The sequence below is a fragment of the Musa acuminata genome, chromosome BXJ2-6, assembly GCF_036884655.1.
Source record: "Musa acuminata AAA Group cultivar baxijiao chromosome BXJ2-6, Cavendish_Baxijiao_AAA, whole genome shotgun sequence".
Taxonomy (NCBI): Eukaryota; Viridiplantae; Streptophyta; class Magnoliopsida; order Zingiberales; family Musaceae; genus Musa; species Musa acuminata.
Genome location: NC_088343.1, coordinates 2,157,144 through 2,181,603, shown reverse-complemented (window position 1 = coordinate 2,181,603; position 24,460 = coordinate 2,157,144). Strand labels below are relative to the sequence as shown.

General features: G+C 38.9%; 3 protein-coding genes across 7 annotated transcripts; 1 reads left to right on the top strand and 2 right to left on the bottom strand.

The window, feature by feature from the left end:
- Positions 1-181: 181 nt before the first annotated feature.
- Positions 182-4,585, bottom strand: LOC135614216 (eukaryotic initiation factor 4A-1-like). The gene is made up of 5 exons (XM_065111335.1): positions 4,432-4,585; positions 2,828-2,897; positions 2,584-2,690; positions 2,050-2,480; positions 182-1,040 (listed from the first exon to the last, which is right to left on the bottom strand). Exons 2-5 carry the CDS (start codon positions 2,893-2,895, stop codon positions 405-407), a joined length of 1,242 nt encoding a protein of 413 aa, XP_064967407.1. The 5' UTR covers positions 2,896-2,897; positions 4,432-4,585; the 3' UTR covers positions 182-404.
- Positions 4,586-5,515: 930 nt separating this feature from the next.
- LOC135613398 (uncharacterized) lies at positions 5,516-7,974 on the bottom strand. Of its 2 annotated transcripts, none has more exons than XM_065110426.1 (2): positions 7,396-7,974; positions 5,516-5,880 (listed from the first exon to the last, which is right to left on the bottom strand). In XM_065110426.1, exons 1-2 carry the CDS (start codon positions 7,863-7,865, stop codon positions 5,799-5,801), a joined length of 552 nt encoding a protein of 183 aa, XP_064966498.1. In that variant the 5' UTR covers positions 7,866-7,974; the 3' UTR covers positions 5,516-5,798. The 2 variants fall into 2 exon arrangements, with proteins under 2 accessions (XP_064966498.1, XP_064966499.1); XM_065110427.1 differs by having other exon boundaries at positions 5,517-5,847.
- Positions 7,975-14,473: 6,499 nt separating this feature from the next.
- On the top strand, positions 14,474-22,984 carry LOC103986681 (auxin response factor 19). 4 transcript variants are annotated; one of them, XM_009404757.3, is made up of 15 exons: positions 14,474-14,837; positions 14,911-15,023; positions 16,708-16,806; positions 16,907-16,963; positions 17,398-17,553; positions 17,644-17,728; positions 17,936-18,026; positions 18,350-18,514; positions 18,629-18,751; positions 18,995-19,070; positions 19,211-19,337; positions 19,617-21,373; positions 22,009-22,196; positions 22,333-22,552; positions 22,649-22,984. In XM_009404757.3, exons 1-14 carry the CDS (start codon positions 14,789-14,791, stop codon positions 22,514-22,516), a joined length of 3,270 nt encoding a protein of 1,089 aa, XP_009403032.2. In that variant the 5' UTR covers positions 14,474-14,788; the 3' UTR covers positions 22,517-22,552; positions 22,649-22,984. The 4 variants fall into 4 exon arrangements, with proteins under 4 accessions (XP_009403032.2, XP_009403031.2, XP_009403030.2 ...); XM_009404756.3 differs by having other exon boundaries at positions 19,211-19,346; positions 22,333-22,527; XM_009404755.3 differs by having other exon boundaries at positions 19,211-19,346.
- Positions 22,985-24,460: the final 1,476 nt, after the last annotated feature.

The following is a 24,460-nucleotide window of genomic DNA, read 5'->3' as shown; positions in this document are numbered from 1 at the left end:
GGATGTGCAATGATTCATGAAACCTACTTGAAGCAGCAATACTGGTCTGCTGCCGTCTCCAACTGCAGGCATTTGGCAAATCATCAAACATTTGCCACGCATCAACAAGAGGGGGGGGGTCAAGCTCGTGCTAAGGCACAATTCGCCAATTGCACACAGCAGATAAATGATACCAAAAAACTTCAAATAAAAAAATATATATATTCATCTTGCTTCTCTGAAAGTACCCAAATGCTCATACAAGAGATCTGGACAGCTTCGTAGCTTTGGAGAGATGGAATAACAATAAATTGGAACAAGTTACCATCGAAGGAAGATATAAAAAGGCTGAATCATTCCACCCAAAATGGATGGTTTGACAAAAAGAAACAGGCCTACAAAGGCATTAATGTCAAAGGATCTCGTCAGATGAGATCGGCAACATTGGAAGGCAGCTCCTCTATCACCACATTGTAGAACCTCTGTATATCAAATAGCATCCTCTCATCATCACGGGTAACAAAGTTTATTGCGGAACCCTTTCTTCCGAAACGTCCACTTCGTCCGATCCGATGGAGGTAGTTCTCCGGTTGAGTAGGCAGATCATAATTTATCACCATTGACACTTGCTGGACATCAATACCACGAGCAAGAAGGTCAGTAGTGACGAGAACACGAGAGGAGCCAGAACGGAATTCCCGCATTATAATGTCCCTGGTGTTTTGGTCCATGTCTCCGTGAGTAGCAGAAACCGTGTGATCCCTGCTCCTCATCTTATCGGTGAGCCAATCAACCTTGCGTCGAGTGTTAACAAAGATGACACTTTGAGTGATGGTCAGTGCTTCATAAAGGTCACAGAGGGTATCAAGCTTCCACTCTTCTTTCTCGACATTGACATAAAACTGCCTTATACCCTCCAGGGTGAGTTCATCACGCTTCACAAGGATCCTAACAGGTTTGTTCATAAACTTCCTGGTAATCTCTAGGGCCTCAGGTGGCATTGTGGCAGAGAAGACGCCCACCTGAATTTTTGAAGGGAGTAACTGGAAGATATCATATATCTGAAAAGAAACATCAATTGTCAAATTTATATACACAGCTCAGAATATATTAGATGAATGGGAAATAAAGAAAGCATATTACAAATTAGCAATATAATCCAAGTCAGCAGACACATGCACATGTAGAATGAGAGTAGGTGGCAGGTGTTGAACATAGACATCAAGTACTAGTACTTCAGCATATTAACAATACAATAACAGTTCTTTGGCAATGAAAAACAACATATAAACCACATTCTATATATAAAATTATAAGGGAACAATATAGTTTGCATGGACACGGTAATGAAAGTCATTCGTAACAACAAACTATCACAATTTTTTTTTATACCAAAGAAACAAGTTAGACAAAAGGTCAGCACTTTGTGGTGACAGAAGATGTAATATGATATGCATTATCATGCTTGCGATTTTTTGCCACTAATGACAGGAACTGGATCGAGTTGGAGGAAGGATTAGCTCAATAAATTCTCAGTAGAGGGTAAAAAGGGATAAACAACAATAACAGGCTATTTATATTATAAGCTCATATGCATGTAAAATACTTTCAGCTGTTTTTCATATTGCAAATATCAAGCATCTAGAAGATGATTAATGTGAGAAACTGTGACTGTATAAAATTCAGGCCCAAGTCCTCAAAGATCCAATATTTTTTTTACCAACTCAATGTCAGTCATACATTAATCATGTTATACAACAACATAGCCGATTTTGTTTATAAACCAGTTTCTCGTAGTCTGATACTTAGCTCTTAGACTGTAGGCATATTGAGAAAGGAATTTAAAAGCCTAAAGAAGGTTCTTTAATAATCAAAAGTATCTTGAATCAGAATTCTATTAACTGACACAAAGATTTTTAAGTCTATGATACACATAAAATATGCATTCATTCTTATAATCAGTTCTGTATATAGCAGAACACATTAAAATAATAAAACATTTCTGATACAGTAATTAAAATAATAAAATTGTTTCATCAGAATAACAGGAGTTATCAGCAAAGAGAAAACCTGATCCTTGAAGCCTCGTGAAAGCATTTCATCTGCCTCATCCAAGACAAACATTTTAATGTAATCGGGACGAAGGGATTGCCTCCTCAACATATCAAAGACACGACCTGGAGTACCAACCACGACATGGACCCCACTTTGAAGAATCCGTTGATCCTCTCGGACACTAGTCCCTCCTACACAAGCATGAACTTTGACACCTAAATAGTCACCAAGTGCTCGCATGACTTTCTCAATTTGCTGTGCTAGTTCTCTAGTGGGGGCAAGAACCAAAGCCTGGCATTGGACCAAGCCATAATCAAGCTGCTGCAGTATTCCAGAGCAAAAAGTTGCAGTTTTTCCTGTGCCTGACTGTGCTTGCTGAATAACATCTAGACCCTTGCAAAAGGGAACTATTCCTCTTTGCTGAATTGCAGATGGTTTCTCAAAACCTACAATGATAATAATATTAAATGTCCAACAACAGAACATATATGTTACAGAAGTATTTTGTAGCCAAAATGCTAACCAAAAAATACCATTGCAATGTCTTACCATAGGCATAAATGCCTCTAAGAAGGTTTTCGTGAAGTCCCATGTCATCAAAACTTTCACAAATCTCATCATATGAGGTGAAGAATTCTTGCCCATCCGCATTTAGCCTGTATTAACCATATGAAAACAATTGACAAAAAATTACATGTGATCACACCGAAGAAATAGCATGTATGGATCATTTATAAGGAAAACAATAATAAAATTAAAGTAAATAGACAAAAACAAGGTTCAGGTGAAGTACAGCTCAGTCATTTTGGCATCATATTGACGAGCATCAAATTGTGATCCTTCCGGTGCCATTCCAGCCATGCCTGGAAAGCAGAGAACAAATAATTATACAAAAAGGTAGAAAACTGAAGCAACGGTCTTTACAAAGTATCACAAAAACTAAAAAACTGAACTTGTACGTTCAATTACAACAATACATAGCACTTAGAACAACAGAAATTATCCAGAAATTGAGGAGAAAGAGATGCACCAGAGAAGAACAAACTAAAAATATATGATAATCAGAAGAATGAAAATCTTCCACAGCAACAAATAGCAATCACATGTTTATGTTTCCACTTTGAATGATATGATAGATCTCGTGTCATCTTGAAAAATGTGGGAAAACAGGATAAAGCTATGAATACAGAAGCAAAAAGGCATGGAAGTAATGACATGATTAATAAAACAAAAAAGCTCAACAGCTGCAAGTTTGAAGCATAAAATAAGGCCAGATAAATTGCTCCACTAAACATAGTGTATTGTGGATAAATCAAAATGTTACAACCTGACCTAATGGGATGAACCATTGGCTGGCTCAAAATAATTAAGCTTCACTTGTCAATAATACACTCATTAACTCCTTATAAACCAATCCAAAACTTTGTCCACTTCTGATGTGGGACTAAGATGGTATGTTACAATAACTTCCTGAAAAGGACGCAACATAACCCATTACAATGATTGTAACATCAGCTTAGTCCCATATTAGAGGTGGGCAAAGACTTGACTAGTTTATAAGGGGTGATAGGTGTACTCTTGTTAACTTGGTCCTAATCATTTTGAGCCAGTGATTCAGGCTCAACGAAACTAACATATCAGTTATCCTCAAGCCAGGTTACGATATAAAAAGTTGAGCGGAGGAGAAGATTATTCTTACAACTAAGACTGCAAGAAAAGCCTGAAGAAGATTTGGCTAAGCCTTGCAAGATGATCCCAATAGAAGGGAAAAGAAATTATAGAGATGACACTAGGTAGCTGGCTTAAGGATTGAATTTTATAGACGTGAAGGTTGAAGGAACTAACATTACATTACAGGAGAAAAGTAAATCATATTGCATAAGAAGCTTCTTGAGAGCCTGTAACAACATGCCATGTCTTGCAAGAATTAAATGTAAAACATCTATGATCGGCTTCAACTAATTGTCCAAAGACGATTTTTAAAAGATCAGGGAAGAGAAGAGAAAAACAACACTGATGTATCACAATTCACCAAAAGCATTTTTCATCGAAAGGAAACCATAAGATGATCCCATCTCATGGTGCTATACCACCAGGGAAAAACTAACGCAAAGCATAGACTACCTGGAGAAGAGAAAATCTGATCCAAGAAATAAGATCCCATCAATCAATCAAAAGTGGTTCGTTAAAAAAACGGAGACAAAAAAGAGGTTGATTACTAGCTGCCATACATCCACACAAAAGAAACCTAAAACATCAAGAAACCAGTAGTTCCAAATTGATTCAGTACTTCGAAAAGGTCATCAATATGCAAACAAGACACAATATTTCCACGATTTCGCAAAGACGGATCTAATCTCGATCAACGTAAGCAGCCTAAATCACAAAACAATTCACCTGATCACGAGGTTGGAATTGACGCGGCGAGAACTTAAGGCCGGATTGGAATCTGAGGGAGGGCCACCGATCGAGAATAGAACCCGAGGTGGATATTGGATTCAACGGCAGCGAGGGCAGTCGCAGTTCTTATTAGTCGAGGCTGATCTCGGAGTCGATCGGGAGGCTGCTAACGGACGCGACCGCGGGGCTCTTAACTAGGGTTTCCTTCGGACCAACATCAATTGGGCCGGACCGGTCTCGACCGGATGAACCGGAGCCCTATGAGGGTTTTATTTTTACATTTAGCAAAAGAGAAAAATATACAATTTACTTTCTAAAACGAAAAGTTAGGTTTCCGTTGGCTTTTACTTTGGGATGTGCAGTAAGCCAACACACATAACTCAACAATAAGAGGAGAGATATAAAATGTAGTATATATTTCGAAGTATATTAAAAATATTTATGCTTTGTTGGGCCAACAAAAATTGAGCCGGGCCGAATCAGGCCTGCCTTCAACCCAACAAAAGGACCAGCCCATGGAGCCTATGCAATAGTGCTCGAGGCAGATCTCATCCAACTGCAGTCAGTTCCTTACAAGTGTGCGACTCAAAACACAGGAAATTATTGTAACTGAGAAGGTAATCTACAATAATAACTTCCTGTTTCTCAATTAAGATTTATAACCTGGCTTCATAATAGTCCTATGTGTGTATCTCCTGCCATTACCTGCACTTCCATGTTCATCTATGTTATGTTCAAGATTCCTGTCTAAAGTAAATGATAGCAACCAATAGGCATGACAGGTCTGCATATAGTTTATACTTCAGAGATATCATCATACTGGCATGTCAATTTCTCTGCAATATCTCTGGAAAACATCTAAGTTGTTCCAAATGAAGAAAATTCCATCACCCAAAAAAGCGAAAACAAAGCAAAGGCCACAACCACCAGCTCATCTCTACACATAAAAACTCATGAAGAGACACAAAATAACATCCTTTCAAACATGGCACCAACCAGTCTGTAACAACTGTTTAACAACATGTAGATATATATTAATCAATTATTAATCATAAAACAATTGATCTCCTGTGGCACTCTAACCGGATGATGAAAACTTCATTATTTATGATGTACAAAGTACTCTATATTACAAGGAGTATCCACTAATCCAGCAAATCATTCTCGAACATATGATGGATCATTTAATCTTCGCTTTTTGTTTGAAACCAAATACAACACAGTGCTGCTGCAAGTGGATTATATGTCAAAACTGCATTCAGAGTCTATCCAATTATTCAGAAGCTGCTCAGCTTCTTGCACATGGCATGCAACATTCCTGTTGAAATTAGCATTGATAAGCAGCACTTGACATATTTTACTTGTCATTCTGCACTCCGAATAAGATGTGATGCATCCTCAGGCAAGTCTTGGCTGAAATTGTGTTTAGACTGATTTAGAATTCCTCTGTTTACAAATTTGTAAGTTACCACCCTTGCAATGCTAACCATAAAATGAAAAAAAGAAAAGAATGCTTTGGAGTTCACCGAGGAAACAAGAACACACCTGGCACCACCATTCCCTGTGTCATTCTCAAGAATCTCGTGCACTTCTTATACTAAACTATTTTGCCTAAAAAAATTCCACACAATTTTACTTCTATAGTGCTGCATTTTGTCTATCTGTCATCCCAAATTTCGGCAGCATGCTGAATAATAGCAAAGGGTAGCTGCAAATAGCTACAGAGCATTACATCAGTCAGCCTCGAAACTATTGGTATGCTGGCAATCTCTGACTTATCTTGCACCATTTTATTCATAAGTAGGCCTCCCTCAAGCAAAAGATTCAGTTTGCTTTTAGTGTATAGTTCAAACACCCAAGTCCCATATCAGAAGTGGGCGAAGACAAAGACTTAGATCGACTTATAAGAGCTTGGATCTAAACATTCTAATTCCATAGTTCAAGTCTAAAAAGTTAATAGGTCAGTTATTCGACGAGCATGACTAATATGAGAGCCGACGTAATATTGGGTGTGGTGAGACGTTCGAGTAGGAAACAACTACCTGTAAACAAGGCTAGAGGGCATAGAAGGTACGTCATGGCATGGAACCACCATTGCACTATGTTATGTTAGGGATTGATATGTTATGTGGAGCCTTGACGAGAATATCAAGCTCTTAAGTGGATGAGACTATAACACCCAAGTTTAGTCGCACATCAGAAGTGAACAAAGACCTAGGTCGACTTACAAAGGTCTGAAGAGTGCATTATTATTAATTTGGACTTAAGTAGGTTGATTGTTCAAGCTCATTAAGTTAATAGATTAGTTGTCCAACCAAGATCGGATAACAAGAATTGCATTTCAAGGTACACCACAGCAGTGCTACACCGACAGGATGGAGGCTAAAGCCACTATTATGTTATGTTGGCTGGACCAACCAACACTTTCTGAAACAATAGCCATAGACCAGAAAGCTCATGGATGGAGTTCTGCTCTTTCTCATATAACACTTTGGTGGATGATGAAGCTACCATAGCTCTTCCTGCACACCCAGATTGTCCAACTTGCAGAACTGACAAAACAACAAATAGCCTACAATGCAATAGTTCATAGCTGATCCATCCCTTGATCTTTCATATGGTTTGGTTAACCCAACACTTTTGAATCACATAAATTATGTCAAAAGTTATTAAGGTGTCCACCAAGTGTTGCCTCCTGCTGATTAAAACTTCCCATACTAAAAGTAATGTCTTCGTAATACACTTTAGGAGGCTATAAGAACAATGTTTCGACATGATAGAGAACTCTCTTTCGTGATTCTGTCTTTTCTTAATTTCTACCAATTTGTGCTTAAACATTTGAAAAGTAATAGTTGATGAGGAGAAATAATGACACATTTAACAGTGAAGGTAAAATTAAAATTGCAGAAATATTCCAACCAGAACAGGATTAATTAAAAGAAAGGGCATAGCAGCAGTTACGGTGAGGGAGGAGAGCCCTTGGTGGCGGACCAGACCGAGTCCCATATGCCACGGAGCCCGCCGAGGACATGAGGGATAGCTGAGACGATAGCGCCAGAGGCGACCCCGATGGCGAGCGACTCAGGGAAGCCGGGCTTGGAGTCGAGCTTCATTTCCAGAACGGCGAGGCGGGTGTTGACGCCATCGAGCTTGCGGGGGGAGTCGGCCGCGAAGCGCTCCTTCTTGGCGGCGTACCTGAAGAGGATGGCCTGGAGCTCGCGGATGGCACGGAGGGACGCCTCGCGGGGGCTGAGCCCCTGCGACTCGTAGTGGGCGAGAACTTCTTCGGGGCCTGGAGGCTGGCGCCGCTTATTCTTCTTGGTGGTGGTGGTGGTGGTGACGCTGCCGGGACTGGAGCCGGCATTGAGAGGGGGAGGGGACGGGAAAGGGTTTGGGGGGAGCGCAGCGTTGGGAGTCGGGGGCTGCTGCATAGCTATCTGGGGGAAGAGATAGTAGAAAAGATGAAAAGAAGACGAAGGGACAGATAGGGTTTAAGAGGGTTTGATGCGTGAGAGATGTTTGACGAAATGGCTCTTTAACGTTGTCCGGCGGATGGTGACCGGATGTGACGGAGAGAGATATGGGCCTCATATAGATTTTTCATGGGCCGGACCCGCTACACCATAAATGCTTGTTGGGCTACGTCCAATAAATGAAGGGATAGGCCCATAATATGTACTTGTTTGATGACTCACCTTTGCTGACAGGTGTAAACTTTATCTACCAAAGTTGTAAAGTCATAACTTTTTTATAAAAAGTCATATTTTAAATTAGATTAAAAATATTTATTTTTTTATTTATAGACTCTATAAAAGTATTCTTCTACTTTTCTTTAGCTCTCTACTGCCAATTTGACCCCCTTCTAAATATTGCATATGTAGGTCACCTTAATAAAATATTTTTTATTTCAATATTATCTGATAATTACATAAGAGGTTTGACACCCCTCATCATATTAATCATCTTTTTTTTATTATATGAGTAATATTTTTATCAATCTTAAGAGAAGAGTGGTCCTCATAGTTGAATCGTATTCTTTGCGGTCTGGTTTATCTTTATATATTTCATAAATCTTCGGTACTTATATTCATAAAATATTATACATATAATAATTACTTTATAAAAAATTTAATCTCAAGATTTTCTTATGATCACACAAGATTATTGACCCCCTCTAATGGAATAATATTTTAATACCGCATCCCGAGCATTAATGAAAAAAAATGAAGAGTTATATTTGGTCATTCACAAATAACATAAAATTATATCAAATCTCATATTGTGTTTGATTTATCAAAATACACATTTTGGTCTCAACCATGCACTCACTCCTTGTGGCATGACTTTCTCTCATCCTTCCAATATACAGTGAGAACAACTCCTTTGAGCCAAAAAGGCCCATTCCAAACAACACATGATGCATGTTTGAGATCTTTTAAAGCCCAATGACAGAGACAAGAGGTTCTTTTTCTAATAGAAGTGGGCATCTCACTCACCCTCTCACTCTCGAGGATATGCCGATGACAAACCCTACCTGTCCATTTCTAGTGTAGCCATCAAAGTGAATCCATGAGATTTGGGGTGCACACCTCCAACGATGCATATATTGCCAAGTCAGCTGTCACTGTTGGCAGTGCCATCTGTTCCACGTGCATGTTTATATCGTTGACCATGACAGCTCATCGTGACGGCATAGAATTGTATCGTGCACTCGAGTTGACAACTTATTTTCATTAGAATATTAAGACTAGCCTCCGGGCTAAGTCTAAGAGATAAGCTTACCCTACCGCACCTAAATCATGTCAACACAACATCAATCTAATTAATGGATGCTGAAATGAAAAACCATTTAGTTGCCTGAGTCTCTGAGATCAACTCTATGGCCCAATCAACATATGGGAAAAGATGGTCTACAGATGTGGTTGATCATAGGAGGATGATGAGTAATCAACAGTGTGATGGAGTGATTGGTGCAGTATCAACTTGAGCTAAACAATAGCCTGCGATTTGATCTTTGTTGATAGGCAATAGCACAATTTGCACAAAGTGAGTGGATCACAAATCCACTCCTTTCTTTGATGCGATGTTGATGGATCATAAAGTGGAATCCCTCCTCGCCCACCTTTAGGTGCATTCAATCACCATTCATGTAGTGAGGTCCAGTAATTAACAGTTTGAAGTGTAAGGTTATGGAGTTACTCACCTCCACTGCCTCCAGTACTGAACTGATATGATGAGAAAGTTTTGAAGGACCCAATGAGCTCATTGGGACTCCAATCTCCATCATACACAATTAGTACAGGAGGGCCTCACTTTTTCACTTTTATTTGATCTATCTGCTGGTAAGTATGCATGGTAAGGAGAAGGCCTTCTTCCCTGTCCGCATCTGGTCACATTCTTCCAAGTTCAAGGGGTTGTTCTCCAACCTGAAGAATAGTAATGAGAAGGTTTCACATGAGGAGACATGTACCTCTGAGATGTCACCTACAAGGCCAACCAAAGGAGATGAGAAGCATGTCTGTTGGATGAACTAGGTTATCAGTTTATGCTGCTACTATATAGAGTTAATTCTGGAGGTCGATGTAGAAATGTGATGCTGTTGTTGCAATCACATGGTGGAGACATTCTCTCCCTTTTTCTTTGGAGGAAACATTGGTAGCTAAAACTACTGCTGCTTGCAACTAAAATTAATTACTTGTTTGTTTGGCATATAGATAAACCATGCAGCTTGTGTGCTGCATCTTGATTTCTATGACTCTCATCCTAGTGCTTGTCATCAAGCAGTTAAAACAATGTCAAAGCATCAAATGAGCTACAAAAGTCACACATTTGATGGTTTATCACTGGCTGCAGCTACTCACTCACATGCAGTAAAACCTCAGTATCAGAGCAGCAAAATCTTACTTCCTTTATTCTTCTTTCTTTTTGAAAGAGAGAGAAAGAGAGAGGGAGGGGGGGCTGTTTTCTAGCCTATTTAGTTTTATAATACTATATCACATGCAGTAAAGCCTCAGTTTCTTCTCTTTTTAGAGAGAGATACTTTGTTACAGTCCTTGATGTATCTTTGTATTTTCTTTTTAATCTTTCATCATCTAAATCAGCAAGTTTAGCCACTTGTGAGGAACAGTTTCTTTAGGGTTAAAGACAATGTTGTATCTTCTATCATCTTACCAAGCACTGCTGCTCCAGGAGAATATTCCAAACCATGGTTTAACTCAAGAGCAAAGGCTCATCTTCCAAGACTGATAAGCTCATGCCATGCTGCTGCTTGATTGCAGGTGCTGAGGTAGATGTGTGTCTCCCAAAAGCACAACATGCTGCATAAAGATGTCTGCTACTAGAGGCCATGGTGGGTTCCCATCCACTCCCATCACCTTCTCTCAATCAATCATGTCTCATCCCCAAACAACACCATACATTTACACTCCTATACTGCCATGTCTACAATTCACAAGCCATGCCAAAGAAGCCAGCAGCATCTCTCCTACTAGGAAGTACTAATGGACCATTGGATGTTTTGGTGTGGTTCCCCATATAGAGAGAGAGAGAGAGAGAGCAGCCGTGGTAGTTGAAGGCTCAAACTCACATGAGTACAATCACAACTTCATTTACTCCTTACATTATAAATCTTAGCATCTATCTATATGATTTAAAAATAATTTATTTAACTTGAAAACTAATTTATCCTTTCTGAATATCAATAATGCATAATCAAATAAATCACAAAGATACTTTTGATAGAAAAAATTATATCAGTCAATAAATATTATGACTCCTAAATGAAAATCTAACTATCGGGATGACTATATCGTGGAGTTTTATTAAACGATATCAACGATTTATAGAATGTGACATAGAGCATCGAAATTTTCAATTGGAATAAAATTTTGATTTGAAGAAGAGTTCGTTAGACCCGTTGAAATTCTACTAAAAAATTATTTTTTAGAATCAATTTTTTTCTAAATTCGCATTGATTAGATTATCCTTATATATCTTTACATGTCTTCTCTTACCTCGTTTGTGCCTCCTTTTCCAAATTATTTCATTCAAAATAAGAGCTTTAAATTTTTATCTTGGTGCAATAAATTTATGGTGAGATGACTAGCATTATGATCGTAGCAAACTGAAGACATGTGTTGCTACTAAGGACACCTAATCATATGCCATATAAAAACAACACCTTCTAACCAAATCCATTATATATGAAGATATACATTGCAAGTCAAATGACAATTCAATTCAACAACAAATCCCCCTCTTATGCCTTGAATTCAGATACAATTATTTGGAGGAGGGTGAGATCAAGGATGTGTAGCTAATTAATTCCCAACATGGAATTAATTAAAAAAAAAACAATGTAAATTGTGGGATGGAGGACAATAATACTTATATAATATGAAAGATTGATTCGTCGGATGCAACTAGGAAAGAAAAAAACAAAAGAGAAAGATAATCTCCAAATAGTACCATTAAAAAGGACTCATTATATTAATCAAGTTGGCATAAAAGAATGAGAATGAACACATGATAACATGAACTTTTTTTTTTTTTTTTTTTGTAGATTCCACCACATTAGTCATTATATCTCCAAGCCATGACATTATGTTTTTGGATGATTTGGTCTCACCACATAAGTGATTATCTCCCTTTTCAGCAAAATTGTTAACACATTGTTATTTCCATAATGTTCTATTAATATACTTAATTCATAGACAAGTTTAAGTATTTTTTTTTGTACAAAAAATAAAAACAATTAAGAATAATTTGTGATAAATTCATAGTCGACAAGCCTACAGGAAACAAATTAATGGCAATCATTCTGTGTTGATTGATTAAAATAAAAGAAATTGAGTCGAAGTGATGAGGAATTAATGATGAAAGGATGGTAGAATCTTTGTGATGGGATGCGCCCGAGGAAAATGGCGTCGCTTCGTGACGTGGCTGATTTCGATTGGTCTTCGTTTACATGTTCTTTCCGTCGCCGCCTCAACCGTGTTCCGTCAATGACGGCGGAATTCTTGCTGACGCAGACGTCTACCCACTGGCTTGCCTCCACGCGCACCAGTCACAGGTTGCGGGTCCCATCATAGGCTTGCTGTGGGATTCTGTAATTGGTGGGTTTGCAGCCGTCAACCTCGTTACCTTGATTACTAAGCCAACGGAAACCGCTGGTGGGGCCCATGACAGCATCCAATAGGAGGTAGTCATTCGATGGGTGGTCGCTGGACTCATACAGACTTCTCATGAGATTGTTGCGCATGGTCAAATCCAACTCAAATAAAATAATTCAAAAATATGTTTATTCTCTTTGTAGTTGCACATTCTTGTGTCCAAATATTAGGTGGCTTTTGTACGATAATTATTCCGATGCTTAATTGGTCTTTTTTATGATTCCGATGCTTAATCGGTCGTTATCAATACGTATTGACATCGTCGTTCTCTGGAAGCCAGATTGGACCGGCTTTTTAGCCGATGACGACCGGAGCCGGCTTATTTCGAAACACGGCCCGCGCGTGGACCAGAGGGCACGCGCGGTCCGCGAACCCGAGGAGTACTGACCGCATCACGGCCGTCGGTTCCTCCACGTGAAACGAAACGAAACCCAAAACAATTCATTTCGCTAAGCCGATATGATGACCGGAGCCGGCTTATTTCCCAACCCGGCCCACGCGAGGACCACAAGAGCACGCGTGGGCCGCGAACCCGAGGTGACCCCATCACGGCCGTCGAATCTTCCACGTCTGATTCAACCGCTCGGGTCCACCACGTAGCTTTCCGACGCGGGACACGGCCGGGGCCCACCCTCGTGCTCCGAGATAATATTAAAATAATTAGTTCGGATAATTTTCCTCTCATAATACCAAAAAAAAAAAAAGGGAACGGGCCCGCTTCAATGCCACGTCACGGGGCACAGAGCTGAGGTGCGCCGTAATTAACTAAGCGCCAATCGCATTATAGGTGGGGTTTTGCTTAACCACCGGCTTAGCGGCATAGTAACCGTGGATTAGCGCGTGCCTGCCATTTCTTTTCCGTGAGGGCCGGGGTCATGCCGGACGAATATGGCACGTGACGTCGAACGCAAGCGTTCGTAGTGGCGGTGGTGCGATTTGACTCTTTTACCCCTCCGATGGTTGCCAAATTATTCCCTTGTTACCGGAGTAGGGTACAGGTGAGCTCGGACGCATACGCCCATTTTGGGATTTTTACATCGGTGAACGTTGCCAAGATTATGTATCATAATATTCTTTTACTTGAAAATTATATTCTTTAAAGAAATAATCTCCCATGAAAACATCGAACTTGGAGACAAATCGAGGTGGATGTTATTTTGTGTACGATCCGTTTCCAGACTACTAGTCACGTTTTTTAATTAATCATTATATTCTCGTCGTACCATCAACAATCACTTAAAAAATAAATTTAAAATATAAAAAAATATTAAGGAAAAATAAATTTCAACCCAGAAAATGATTTATAATTTTTAGTAAAATAAAATTAAAAGACCGGAGAGCCGCCTCAAGAGGGTTCCCACTCTTGCGTTCACACGTGGCAGGATGCGGTTATATCTGGCCGGTGCGCTGTGGACCGCAGGATTGCATGATTCAGTGAGAGGGGCAATTCCGTCCGAACGGGCTCCGAAGCCCATACAAAGCGGGTGGGAGTAGGTGGTTACCCGTCGCCGTTTTCAGCCAACTTTTGTTACAAGCCCCTCCTTAGACTAAAATTACCACCGTCCCAGAATTAAAATGTCATACACGCCCTTACAAAAATAAAATTATCGTGAAATATTTTGTATATGTAATTTTCTTTCATGTGATTCACATATCAATCATCTCAAAGTTATTTATGGGATATATATATGTATAAATAAATATAATTTGTAAATAGTTTTGTGTGTGGATATTATATTTTATTAAATAGAGGACTTAAAAAGAGAATATGAACGGTTACAGGGAATAAATGATAAATTTGACATTTACCCCTTTTTCTATATTACTTAGAGAGCTCTCTTTTCCTTCTCTCGTCTGCACTTCTTATTTGGTCCGTGGAGTGCCGGGAGACCGCTCGCGCGGCCGAATCCCTCGCCGGTTGCCTCCCCATTCAGGTCTCCTTCTTCTCCCGGCTGCCGGCACACCGGCCTAGCGTGCCGGAATCCGGGAGATCGGATCCCGTCCCAGGCGGTGCTCGATTCTCCGCCCTCTCTCTCTCACTTAGCTATCCTTCCGTAGTCCTCCGTCTCGTCGAGCCGTAGGAGGCTGAGGCGTCGGTTATTGTGACCATGACGCGGCGGGAAGGGGTGGCCGAAGGGTGAGTGGCGTCATCGTCGGCCGTGGTCGAGTTCTCTGCAGCTTGGATGATGATTGGTCCCGTGAACGGCGCGTCGGCGGGGAACCCTTGTGAAGGTGAGTTTGCTCCCGCCCTCATGAGGGTTGGGGTTGCTCGTCGAGCTCACACTTGTGGCAATGGTGGTGGCAGGGGAGAAAACGACGATCAACAAGGAGCTATGGCACGCGTGCGCCGGACCGCTGGTAGCCCTCCCGCCGGTGGGGAGCCTCGTTGTCTACTTCCCCCAAGGCCACAGCGAGCAGGTAATGCAGAACACAAGGGTTTACCATCGATCTCTGCTTTCTTGAGCTTCGGACGGGTTATTCATCTTGGTTGCTTTCTGGGTGCTGGAAATCCTAGGAGGCATGGAAAGTTTTCTCTTCTTTGGTTAGCTGGAAGCTTATATTTTAATCTTATTAAAGGAAAAGAAAAAAACTCACCCCTTTGCATTCTCTTTTCTCTTTCTTTGTTCTCCGCAACATCTTTTTCAACAGAGCTTTCTCAGAGCTTCTCTTCTCTTTATTTCTTTTGGTAAGTAAAAGAGAATTTTATTACCTGAATGCAAACAAAGTAGAGTACAAAGAACCAACTCAGCTAACTGGCTTCTTTCATCGATCTTTTTCCTATTCCCCAGTCCTTTTCAGTTGTAATGCAATATTCTCCTTTACTATTACTTTACTATGTTGCGTAATTGTATTTGGGTAGTTCGACCAGTTTGCCTAAAATAAAGCATGTAGACAATGAGATGTACCTTCATCTCCTGTTTCCTTCTTTTTGTTCATATGATTAGTTCTTTTCCTATGCTTTACAAATCATTTAAGCACCTTTTCTTCCACTTTGCTTTTGTTATTTAGGTGCTAATAAAATGAGTAGGTCTAAGGACAAGCAAAATGAACTGGGTTTCACATATGGTAATTATTTGGCAGCTTTCCTCATCTAAATAGTGTCTCAAACAATGTAAGCTGAAGCCATTTCTTGGTCCTTGGAGACCTAGAAGAATATTTGGCTTCAGTTTCTGTTTCGTCAGAATGAAGATCTAGCATGTGTCTCTCTAATTCCTTACGGTGGGTTTCTTGTCAGGTAGCCCACCTAGGAATTACTTTCTATTTAGGAAGATGAAGATTTGCGTGATTACCCTTGTCTTCATGAAGTCCTGGTTGCTGAAATCCAACCAATGATGCATAAGTTTTGTTGTCATATAGTAAGGAATACATCTCAAGAGCGTATTACATGTATCACTTATGGTCCACAAGGATCAACTCTATGAATCATTTACTATGGAGGAGACACTCGTTATGACTGTTCAGTAGCCTCCTGTGCTTAGCTGTACTGGTTGACAACATCATGTTGTGTCTTTCCTAAAGCTTTTTTTATAGAATTATTCTGTACTCTCAATTAGTTATTTCCAATACCACAAGTGCCAGTTCTACATATCATGACAACTTTTTTCTCTACAAAGTCTGACATGTAACAACTACTGATAGAAAATTAAAAGTTCATTTTCTCTCAGTATTCTAGCTGCTTCTGCTTCTACTTGACTACCAAACGAAAATATAATTGTTATATTTTGTTTGAAACTGGATACTTGTGATACATCACTTTCCTACCACTAATGGAAGTGTTTTGGTCTTGGTGTTGGCACTTGCAGCCTCTTTCAAGCTGAATATTATTTGTTAAAGTCGTAATTTTCTTGCTAACTTCTGTTATATTAAGTTCGATTGACATCAAGGAAAACTGAAAATAAAGCACGCCTACTTCTCTTCCTATGCTCTTTTAGGTCTAGGATCTACCATGGTGTATTGGTAAATGAACCATTTATAAATATGTTGCTTGAGACATCATTGCTTCTGGAAACAAGATAAAGAGTTCTATTTTTTGTATTGATGATTGTCAACAAAATATTTTTGGCAACTATGTGCAGAATATAATATCATTTTTAACCATCAGGTTGCAGCTTCCATGCAAAAGGATATTGATGCTCACATTCCAAACTACCCAAATCTTCCTTCGAAATTGATATGCCTTCTTCACAATGTTACTCTGCATGTATGTTTCACCTTTTTCTGTCTTGTTCTCTATAGATGATAACATATAAGCACGTTCGTTGATCACCTTTGACGTTCTTTGATGTTAAAAAATGTTTTAGGCAGATCCAGATACAGATGAGGTCTATGCTCAAATCACCCTCCAGCCAGTTAATACGGTGAGTGAATGTCATTGTTGTTTTCTCAATAGATGCTTCAATTATCCTTCACCATGTAACTCAATGTATATAGCAAGCTGATAATTGAACTTTGAGGTGCTCAGAACATTATTATGACTGGTTTCCTCTGTCATCACTATGTTCACGTCACTATATTCGATAATGAACCAGTCTCTTTGCTCAGTGCACCAATTATCTAATGCTAGATGTGCTAATTAAAATAATTATGTTGTGGGAGATCTTTCTCTATCGATATAAGAAATTTGCTCTAGTGTTGAATTTGGAATGCAAATTTAAGTCATAGCTGTGCTTAATGCTTTTAGTCTATCTAGAATAATGAATGATACCTGTTTCTATTTGGCAATGCACCCTGCACTACAAATTTATGGGTGTATTCTCAAGTCTCAACAATGTTATTTGTTTGTGCTCTCCAGTATGATAAAGAGGCATTGCAGACATCAGATCTAGCTTTGAAACAGACAAGGCCTCAGACAGAATTCTTTTGTAAAACACTTACCGCAAGTGATACAAGCACTCATGGAGGTTTCTCTGTTCCTCGTCGTGCTGCAGAAAAGATTTTTCCGCCACTTGTATGCAAATTTTATTGTTACCCACAACCCTCTGCATATGATTCAAGATGATGGCAGTTGTTTAACAAACGTCAATTTTGCATGACTTAGGATTTCTCGATGCAGCCACCTGCTCAAGAATTGCAGGCCAGAGACTTGCATGACAATCTATGGACCTTCCGCCATATCTATCGAGGTAAGCAATTAAGTCAATTGGAATGATATGTTAGAAGTTCTTTATTGGTGTTTTGAGTCTAATCATCTTTTCTTGTCAACGAAACAATTTGATTACCTGCTGAAGTATGCCTACTTTCTCATTGATTCTTTTTAATTCATTTACTCGTATATTTCTTCTTCTACTATGCCTTTTTGATACTATTATCTTGTCTACGTGTGATATCAGGTCAGCCAAAAAGGCACTTACTTACAACTGGTTGGAGCCTATTTGTGAGTGGAAAGAGGCTCTTTGCTGGTGATTCTGTCTTATTTATTAGGTACAATGGTTTTCCTTCGAGTAGTTTCTCTTACGAAGCAAAAATTCAAACCCAATTTTTTTCTTGTTTATGTAAGCTGTAAAGCACGTAGGTTCGTCGGTAATTAGTTGCAGTCCTAAATAGCTAATGATCAGTCCTTTCATGTTTTTCCTTCTTCACTTGTAAACACATGATTTCTTACATTTCTTTCATTTTATTCTTGCTATTTCCCCACTTTTCATCAATCATTTTCTCTGAGTTCTACATTCTTTTTCATAGTGGACTCTAAATTTGTCATTGCTCTATAAACCTAATGTGCTTTCTTTTGTCGTCTTTGTGAGCAGGGATGAGAAACAACAACTGCTTTTAGGCATCAGACGTGCTAACAGGCAACCTACTAACCTATCATCATCAGTCCTGTCGAGTGACAGCATGCATATTGGAATTCTTGCTGCAGCAGCTCATGCTGCTGCGAATAATAGTCCCTTCACTGTATTCTATAATCCAAGGTTTTAATTTTAATTTCTTTATTTGTCTAGTGTCGGGCAAGGCTTATCTTCGATAGTTTAACTGCATCTTTTCTAAACTATTTACTATGGCTTTGCTCACCTTTTTATCTGCAGGACTAGTCCTTCAGAATTTGTCATTCCTTTTGCTAAGTACCAGAAGGCAATATACAGCAATCAAGTATCTCTTGGCATGCGCTTCCGCATGATGTTCGAAACTGAAGAATCAGGAACAAGGAGGTATTATACTACTACTATCTGATTATGTCATGTTAACCACTTTTGATACATGATGACTGCAACCAAATGGACATCTCGTTTTAATTCTATAATACTCCACTAAAGAAAATTATATTTATTTTCTGGTACTTAATTGAGGACTGATTCCCTCATGAACTTGACCTTTTACATCTACACCACTTTGTGGCGAGGTCTCATCAACTTAACTAGCTTTGCAGAGTAGTTACTTCCTAAACCTTGCAGGTACATGGGTACAATCACAGAGATAAGTGATCTGGATGTTGTTAGGTGGAAGAACTCACAATGGCGTAATTTGAAGGTTGATTTTCATTTTCAATTAAGCAGTTTCTTTAAAACTCAATGAGTAATATCATTCACAAGTTCATTTTACTTGATGAATCCAATGACTTTTTTCCTCCAATTTTGTTTCTTTCTGACAATGCTTTATTGATCCAACAGGTGGGGTGGGATGAGTGCGCAGCTGGTGAGAGGCCCAGTAGGGTCTCCATATGGAACATTGAGCCCATTGCAGCACCTTTCTTTATCTGCCCTCCACCATTTTTTCGGAAGCGTCCTAGACAACCAGGTATTCCAGGTATTTATAGAGAGAAAAATATTAATAAATATTGTATACGAGTGAACTAAATCATCAGAGAATTTTCAGCAAGCTTGAATCGAACTACTCTACAGAATAAATTTGCAAAAAGTTTCATAAAATTATTTTGGCTGGGGAGGGGTGAACACTGGATTTCTATGTTTGGATTTTGTTGAAAAAGGAAGGACAGTTGTAGAGAAACTGCAATTTCATATCTATAGTTTGTGTTATGAAATAGCTAGAATACTGATTTAACTGCTAATTTTGCAGACGATGAGTCATCAGAAATGGAAAATCTTTTTAAGAGGGCAATCCCTTGGCTTAACGAGGAGATCTGCATAAAGGATTCTCAATCTCAGAATGCTATAATGCCTGGTCTAAGCTTAGCTCAATGGATGAGCATGCAGCAGAATCCCTCACTAGCTAACTCAGCCATGCAGAATGAATGCCTGCGCTCCTTGAGTGGACGTGTTGTACAAAACCTTGGATCGAGTGACTTCTCAAGGCATCTGCAGGCTCAGATTTTGCAGCAGAATAATATACATTTTGGTGCACTTGGATTGCCTCGGCAATCCCAAGTCGACCAATTACCTAAATTATCCGGCTCTCTGAACCAATCCAGTGTTGTTAGCAGACCACAGCAGCAACTTCAAGATTTCAGTCTACAGCAGAGGCAACACATGCTCAACCAAGCATCTCCCTTCACCCAAAACCAGGCCGGTCTTCTTCAATCTCAGTCACTTGTCCAACCTTCAGTTCAACAGCAATGTCCGGTGATTCAGAACCCCCAGGTATTACAAACCAGCCTCCTGCAAACCCAGCCACAAAGACCTGAGCAACCAGTTCCACTCCAGCAGCAGCAGAGTAGGATACCTGTTGCTATCGCAAACCAACCAAACAAGCAATTACAAGTGTCTGATCCTCAAATTCAGTTTCAGCTCGTGCAGAAGCTACAGCAGCAACCCTCATTATTGTCACAACCAAAAGTCCAGGAAACCCAATTACATCAAATTCAAGAGCAGCAGAAGACGCTGCTTGAAGTTTCACAGCAACTTTTGGACTCCCCCCGTTCATTGGCTCAGCCACATGTTACTCCTCGACAAGGTGCAAAGATCACTTCACCGGGTGTCCAGCTGCCGCAATCCTTGCAGTCCCAGTCACAGCAGAAGCTTCAGCAGCAGCAAGTTCTACTAGCCGACTTGCCTGGAATAACTTTGCCTGCAACTTCAGCAACCAATCCGATCTTGGCCAACGGCAGCTCTTTGTTAGCTACTGGAGGTGCACACTCGGTGGTTACAGATGACATCCCATCTTGCTCTACATCACCTTCAGCAAACAATGGCGTTGTTCTTCCTCAGTCAACTTTAAATTGGCCTCGTCTGTGCAACCCTGCGTCGACAGAAAAGAATCAACTAGTTACTATGCTCAGTTCAAGCTCCTTTGAAGCTTCAGTTGCAAACCTTAACATAGCTAAGGAGCTGCCTAAAGCTGTACAGGACCTGAAACCCTCGGTGCCAATTTCCAAGGTGCAATCTCAGGGAGCTGTGGATCCTCAAACTTACATTAACGACGCCGTACAGCTGGATTACCTGGACACTACTTCTTCAGCTACTTCGGTTTGTCTTTCTCAGACTGGAACCTTCCCATTAACATCTTTCAACCAGCCATCGATGCTTAGAGATATCCCTCTGGATGATGATGTCCAAGGCACAGATCCAAGGAGCAGTGCCCTTATGGGGGTCAACGTTGATGGACCATTGGGCATAGCTATTGCAACTGATGCATCACTAGCGATTAGCATTGCTTCAGAGAAGTACCAGAATCACATTCCCGGTAATATGATCTCAAACTACAATATCTCAAACGATGTTCATCAAGAGCTATCGTCTTCACTGGTCTCTCATTCATTTGGCGTTCCGGACCTGGCTTTCAATTCTATTGATTCGACAATTAATGAGAATAGCTTATTAAATGCAAGTTGCTGGGCACCTGCACCACCTCTTCAGCGAATGCGGACTTACACCAAGGTTTGTGGTTTCACATACACATGCTATGATATCATTGCTGTCAAGTGGGAAGCTAATTATTATACCTCCATAGTCGAATGGGAAATTTTGATCCATCCTACTCTGCTTGGTTCAAATATATTTCACAATTAATTCTTCTTAGCACCTTGAAACAAAAGTGAACTACTGCTTTTTAGTTACTAGCAAGGGAAATGATTGCCAAATCTACCTACCGATGAAGACCTAATATTTAACTACTTCAAGTTTAAGCAAGACCTTCTAGGAGTATCTGAAATATTTTATCATATACATCAAAAGACTGTTTTCCAAATTATTCTTTTGGTGCAAAAGGCTTTATGAAATATATGGCTTAAGATTAAAGTCCCATATATTAGCACTACAAGTAGTAGCCTCAATCTTTGTTGTTCTGGTTTTGTGTGAAATGACAGACATGTAAATACCTGTTGTTTCCCTGATTTTGTTGGAAATATATGTTAAATGATACCACTTCTATGACTAGATTATAAAGCAGACCATCGGATGAATTTAGAATTTTGAATGTTTTCTACTTCATGTTTATAAATTTGTTCATGGTGATAGCTGGTGTTCATCATTTCCATTTTTCTCAAAGCAAACCTAAATTGTGCCATTTTTAGGTTCACAAGCGTGGAGCTGTTGGCAGGTCAATAGATATTACTCGTTATTCAGGCTATGATGAGCTCAAACACGATATTGCCCGCATGTTCAGTATAGGACAGCTCGAAGATCTGCAGAAAATTGGTTGGAAGCTCGTCTACGTTGATCATGAGAAAGATGTTCTGCTTGTTGGTGACGACCCATGGGAGTAAGTCGTAACATCTTTATGCGTAGTTCCTTTCATTGAGTACTAAGTTCCAGAAGTGATGTAGGGAGCATCTGAGTCTAAAATGGTTTTCCATAGAATTTTCATGCGAGGGTGACATGGGATTGTCAATGTGCAGGGAATTTGTGAACTGCGTACAGTGCATTAAGATACTATCACCACAGGAAGTCCAACAGATGAGCTTGACTGGTGATCTAGCAAACAACATCCTCGCAAAACAAGCCTGCAGCAGTTCAGAAGGTGGAAATGGCTGGATGGGTCAGCGTGATCACAATTCTGGATCATATGATCATTTGGAATGACTCTGTTTAAGGTGTGGCGCAACAAAACCGATCTCGGTACCTCCTCTTTCTTGCTGATCTCCTAGTATCATAAGGGTTGACTAAGTGATGTGAGCTTAAAAGTCATCCTTCATATAACTTTAATATTGCCAGTTAGAATCTGGACCGGAAAGAGCAGCTGCGGAATGATGGCAAGACCACTCGATCGACCTTGGTCGGGAAGATGAGCATAGAAGACCATGGTAAAGAGTGAGCCAAATTGCTCCCTATAAATGCGGTGGTACGGAGGCTGGAATCTATAGGTTGTAGTTATTTCCGGTTGGACTTCCGAAATCTTTATCTAATATGTACATGTATATTAGCTCCATAATTGAAGTTTATCGACTGTTTTAGAACTAAGCTGTGGAAAGATGAAAGGTAAAACCAGCAACTGTACTCTGGCTTTATTATAATATCAATTGTCATGATCCCTTAGTACCAAGATCAAAAGATCTAAGTTGAAGTTAATATTAATATTTTCATCCATCGTGGGGTAAACCGGGATGTTATTTTGCTTGTTGAATCGTTTCGCGTGCATCGAAAGTGAGAGCTTGTGTGTAATGCCTTCAAAAGGTTCCCTTGTACAGTTGATCACGGTGATGTAGTGATGGGTCAACTAGCGAGACCCACACCTTGTTGTAGGTATGCCTTGTGTAAGTATAAAAATTATTTTTATGTTACTATTGTATAAAAATTTTAATATTAAAATTTAAAATCAAATAATAATAGATCAAATTTACGATCTATACCTTTCGATATTATTCAAAAAACTTTTATCTAATATGCGATTGAACTGTAATCGGATCTAAAAGTTATAGTGATAACGATTTATGTGACTAATAAGAGATTAGAGAAGATTTGTGATATATGAATGTATACATATCTACACCTTGAGTCACTATGAGATCTCATCATTTTATAGGCGAGAATAGAGGCCTTAGGATAAGTAATTAGGAAAGTCACTTCTATCGCCATCAATCTCCTAAGAAATCTTACTATAATTGGACTTATTTTCTATAATAAATTCATAATATCCATAATATATCTTACTTAATTAAATAGTGCTATATAATATAACACTCTCCCACTTAGCCCATTAATTAGTAAGATATAAAATAGATTCGAAATATAATAAATAAAATAAAATTTTATTTAAAATAATTATTTAATTAGATTTTAAAAATTTTTAAAAAATATTTTACATGTGCATAAGAATTTTATAAAATAGATCAATAAATCTAATAAACATAATGTCACGTTAAGTCTAACGATCAATACAAGTCATAGTAATTATATGTAATTAATATCATACTTTCTTTGATATGCTACAATATTATTAGCCCTACCTAATATAGTCCAAAATGATCCTTGTAATTTATTTTATCAAGAAAATTTTGCTATCATATTCAATCTACATACATAAATATAAATAGTATAACAGAAATAAATAACTTTAAATAAATAAATAAGAATATCAATTATAATGTCCACTCAAACATGTTTTACCATATCTTTTATGGATTATTTATAAACCCAATTATAAGAACATATTTTTTCAAATACATAAGTGAATGGATCAATAATTAACACAGGGAACTCAAGTTCTTAATTAATATTAATTATTTTTGGACTCTTTTTCTCTGACCATCAAGTATTTTATCTGATAATGTATATAGCTACAATAGTATTTATCATTCTTAAAAAAGAAAACTATAATAATATGTCATAAAGTATTTTCAATAATTTGGCAATTGAGTCAGACCATACTAAGTCATAAAATAAAAATTCACAGTCACAAAGCTTAAATAGTGCCCTCAAAGAATATCAAAAAATTAATTTTTATTAATAATAATATAATAATATATTTATTTTATATATTTATTTTTGTAAATTACCCTTCCAACTGACATAGATATAAACCTTAAA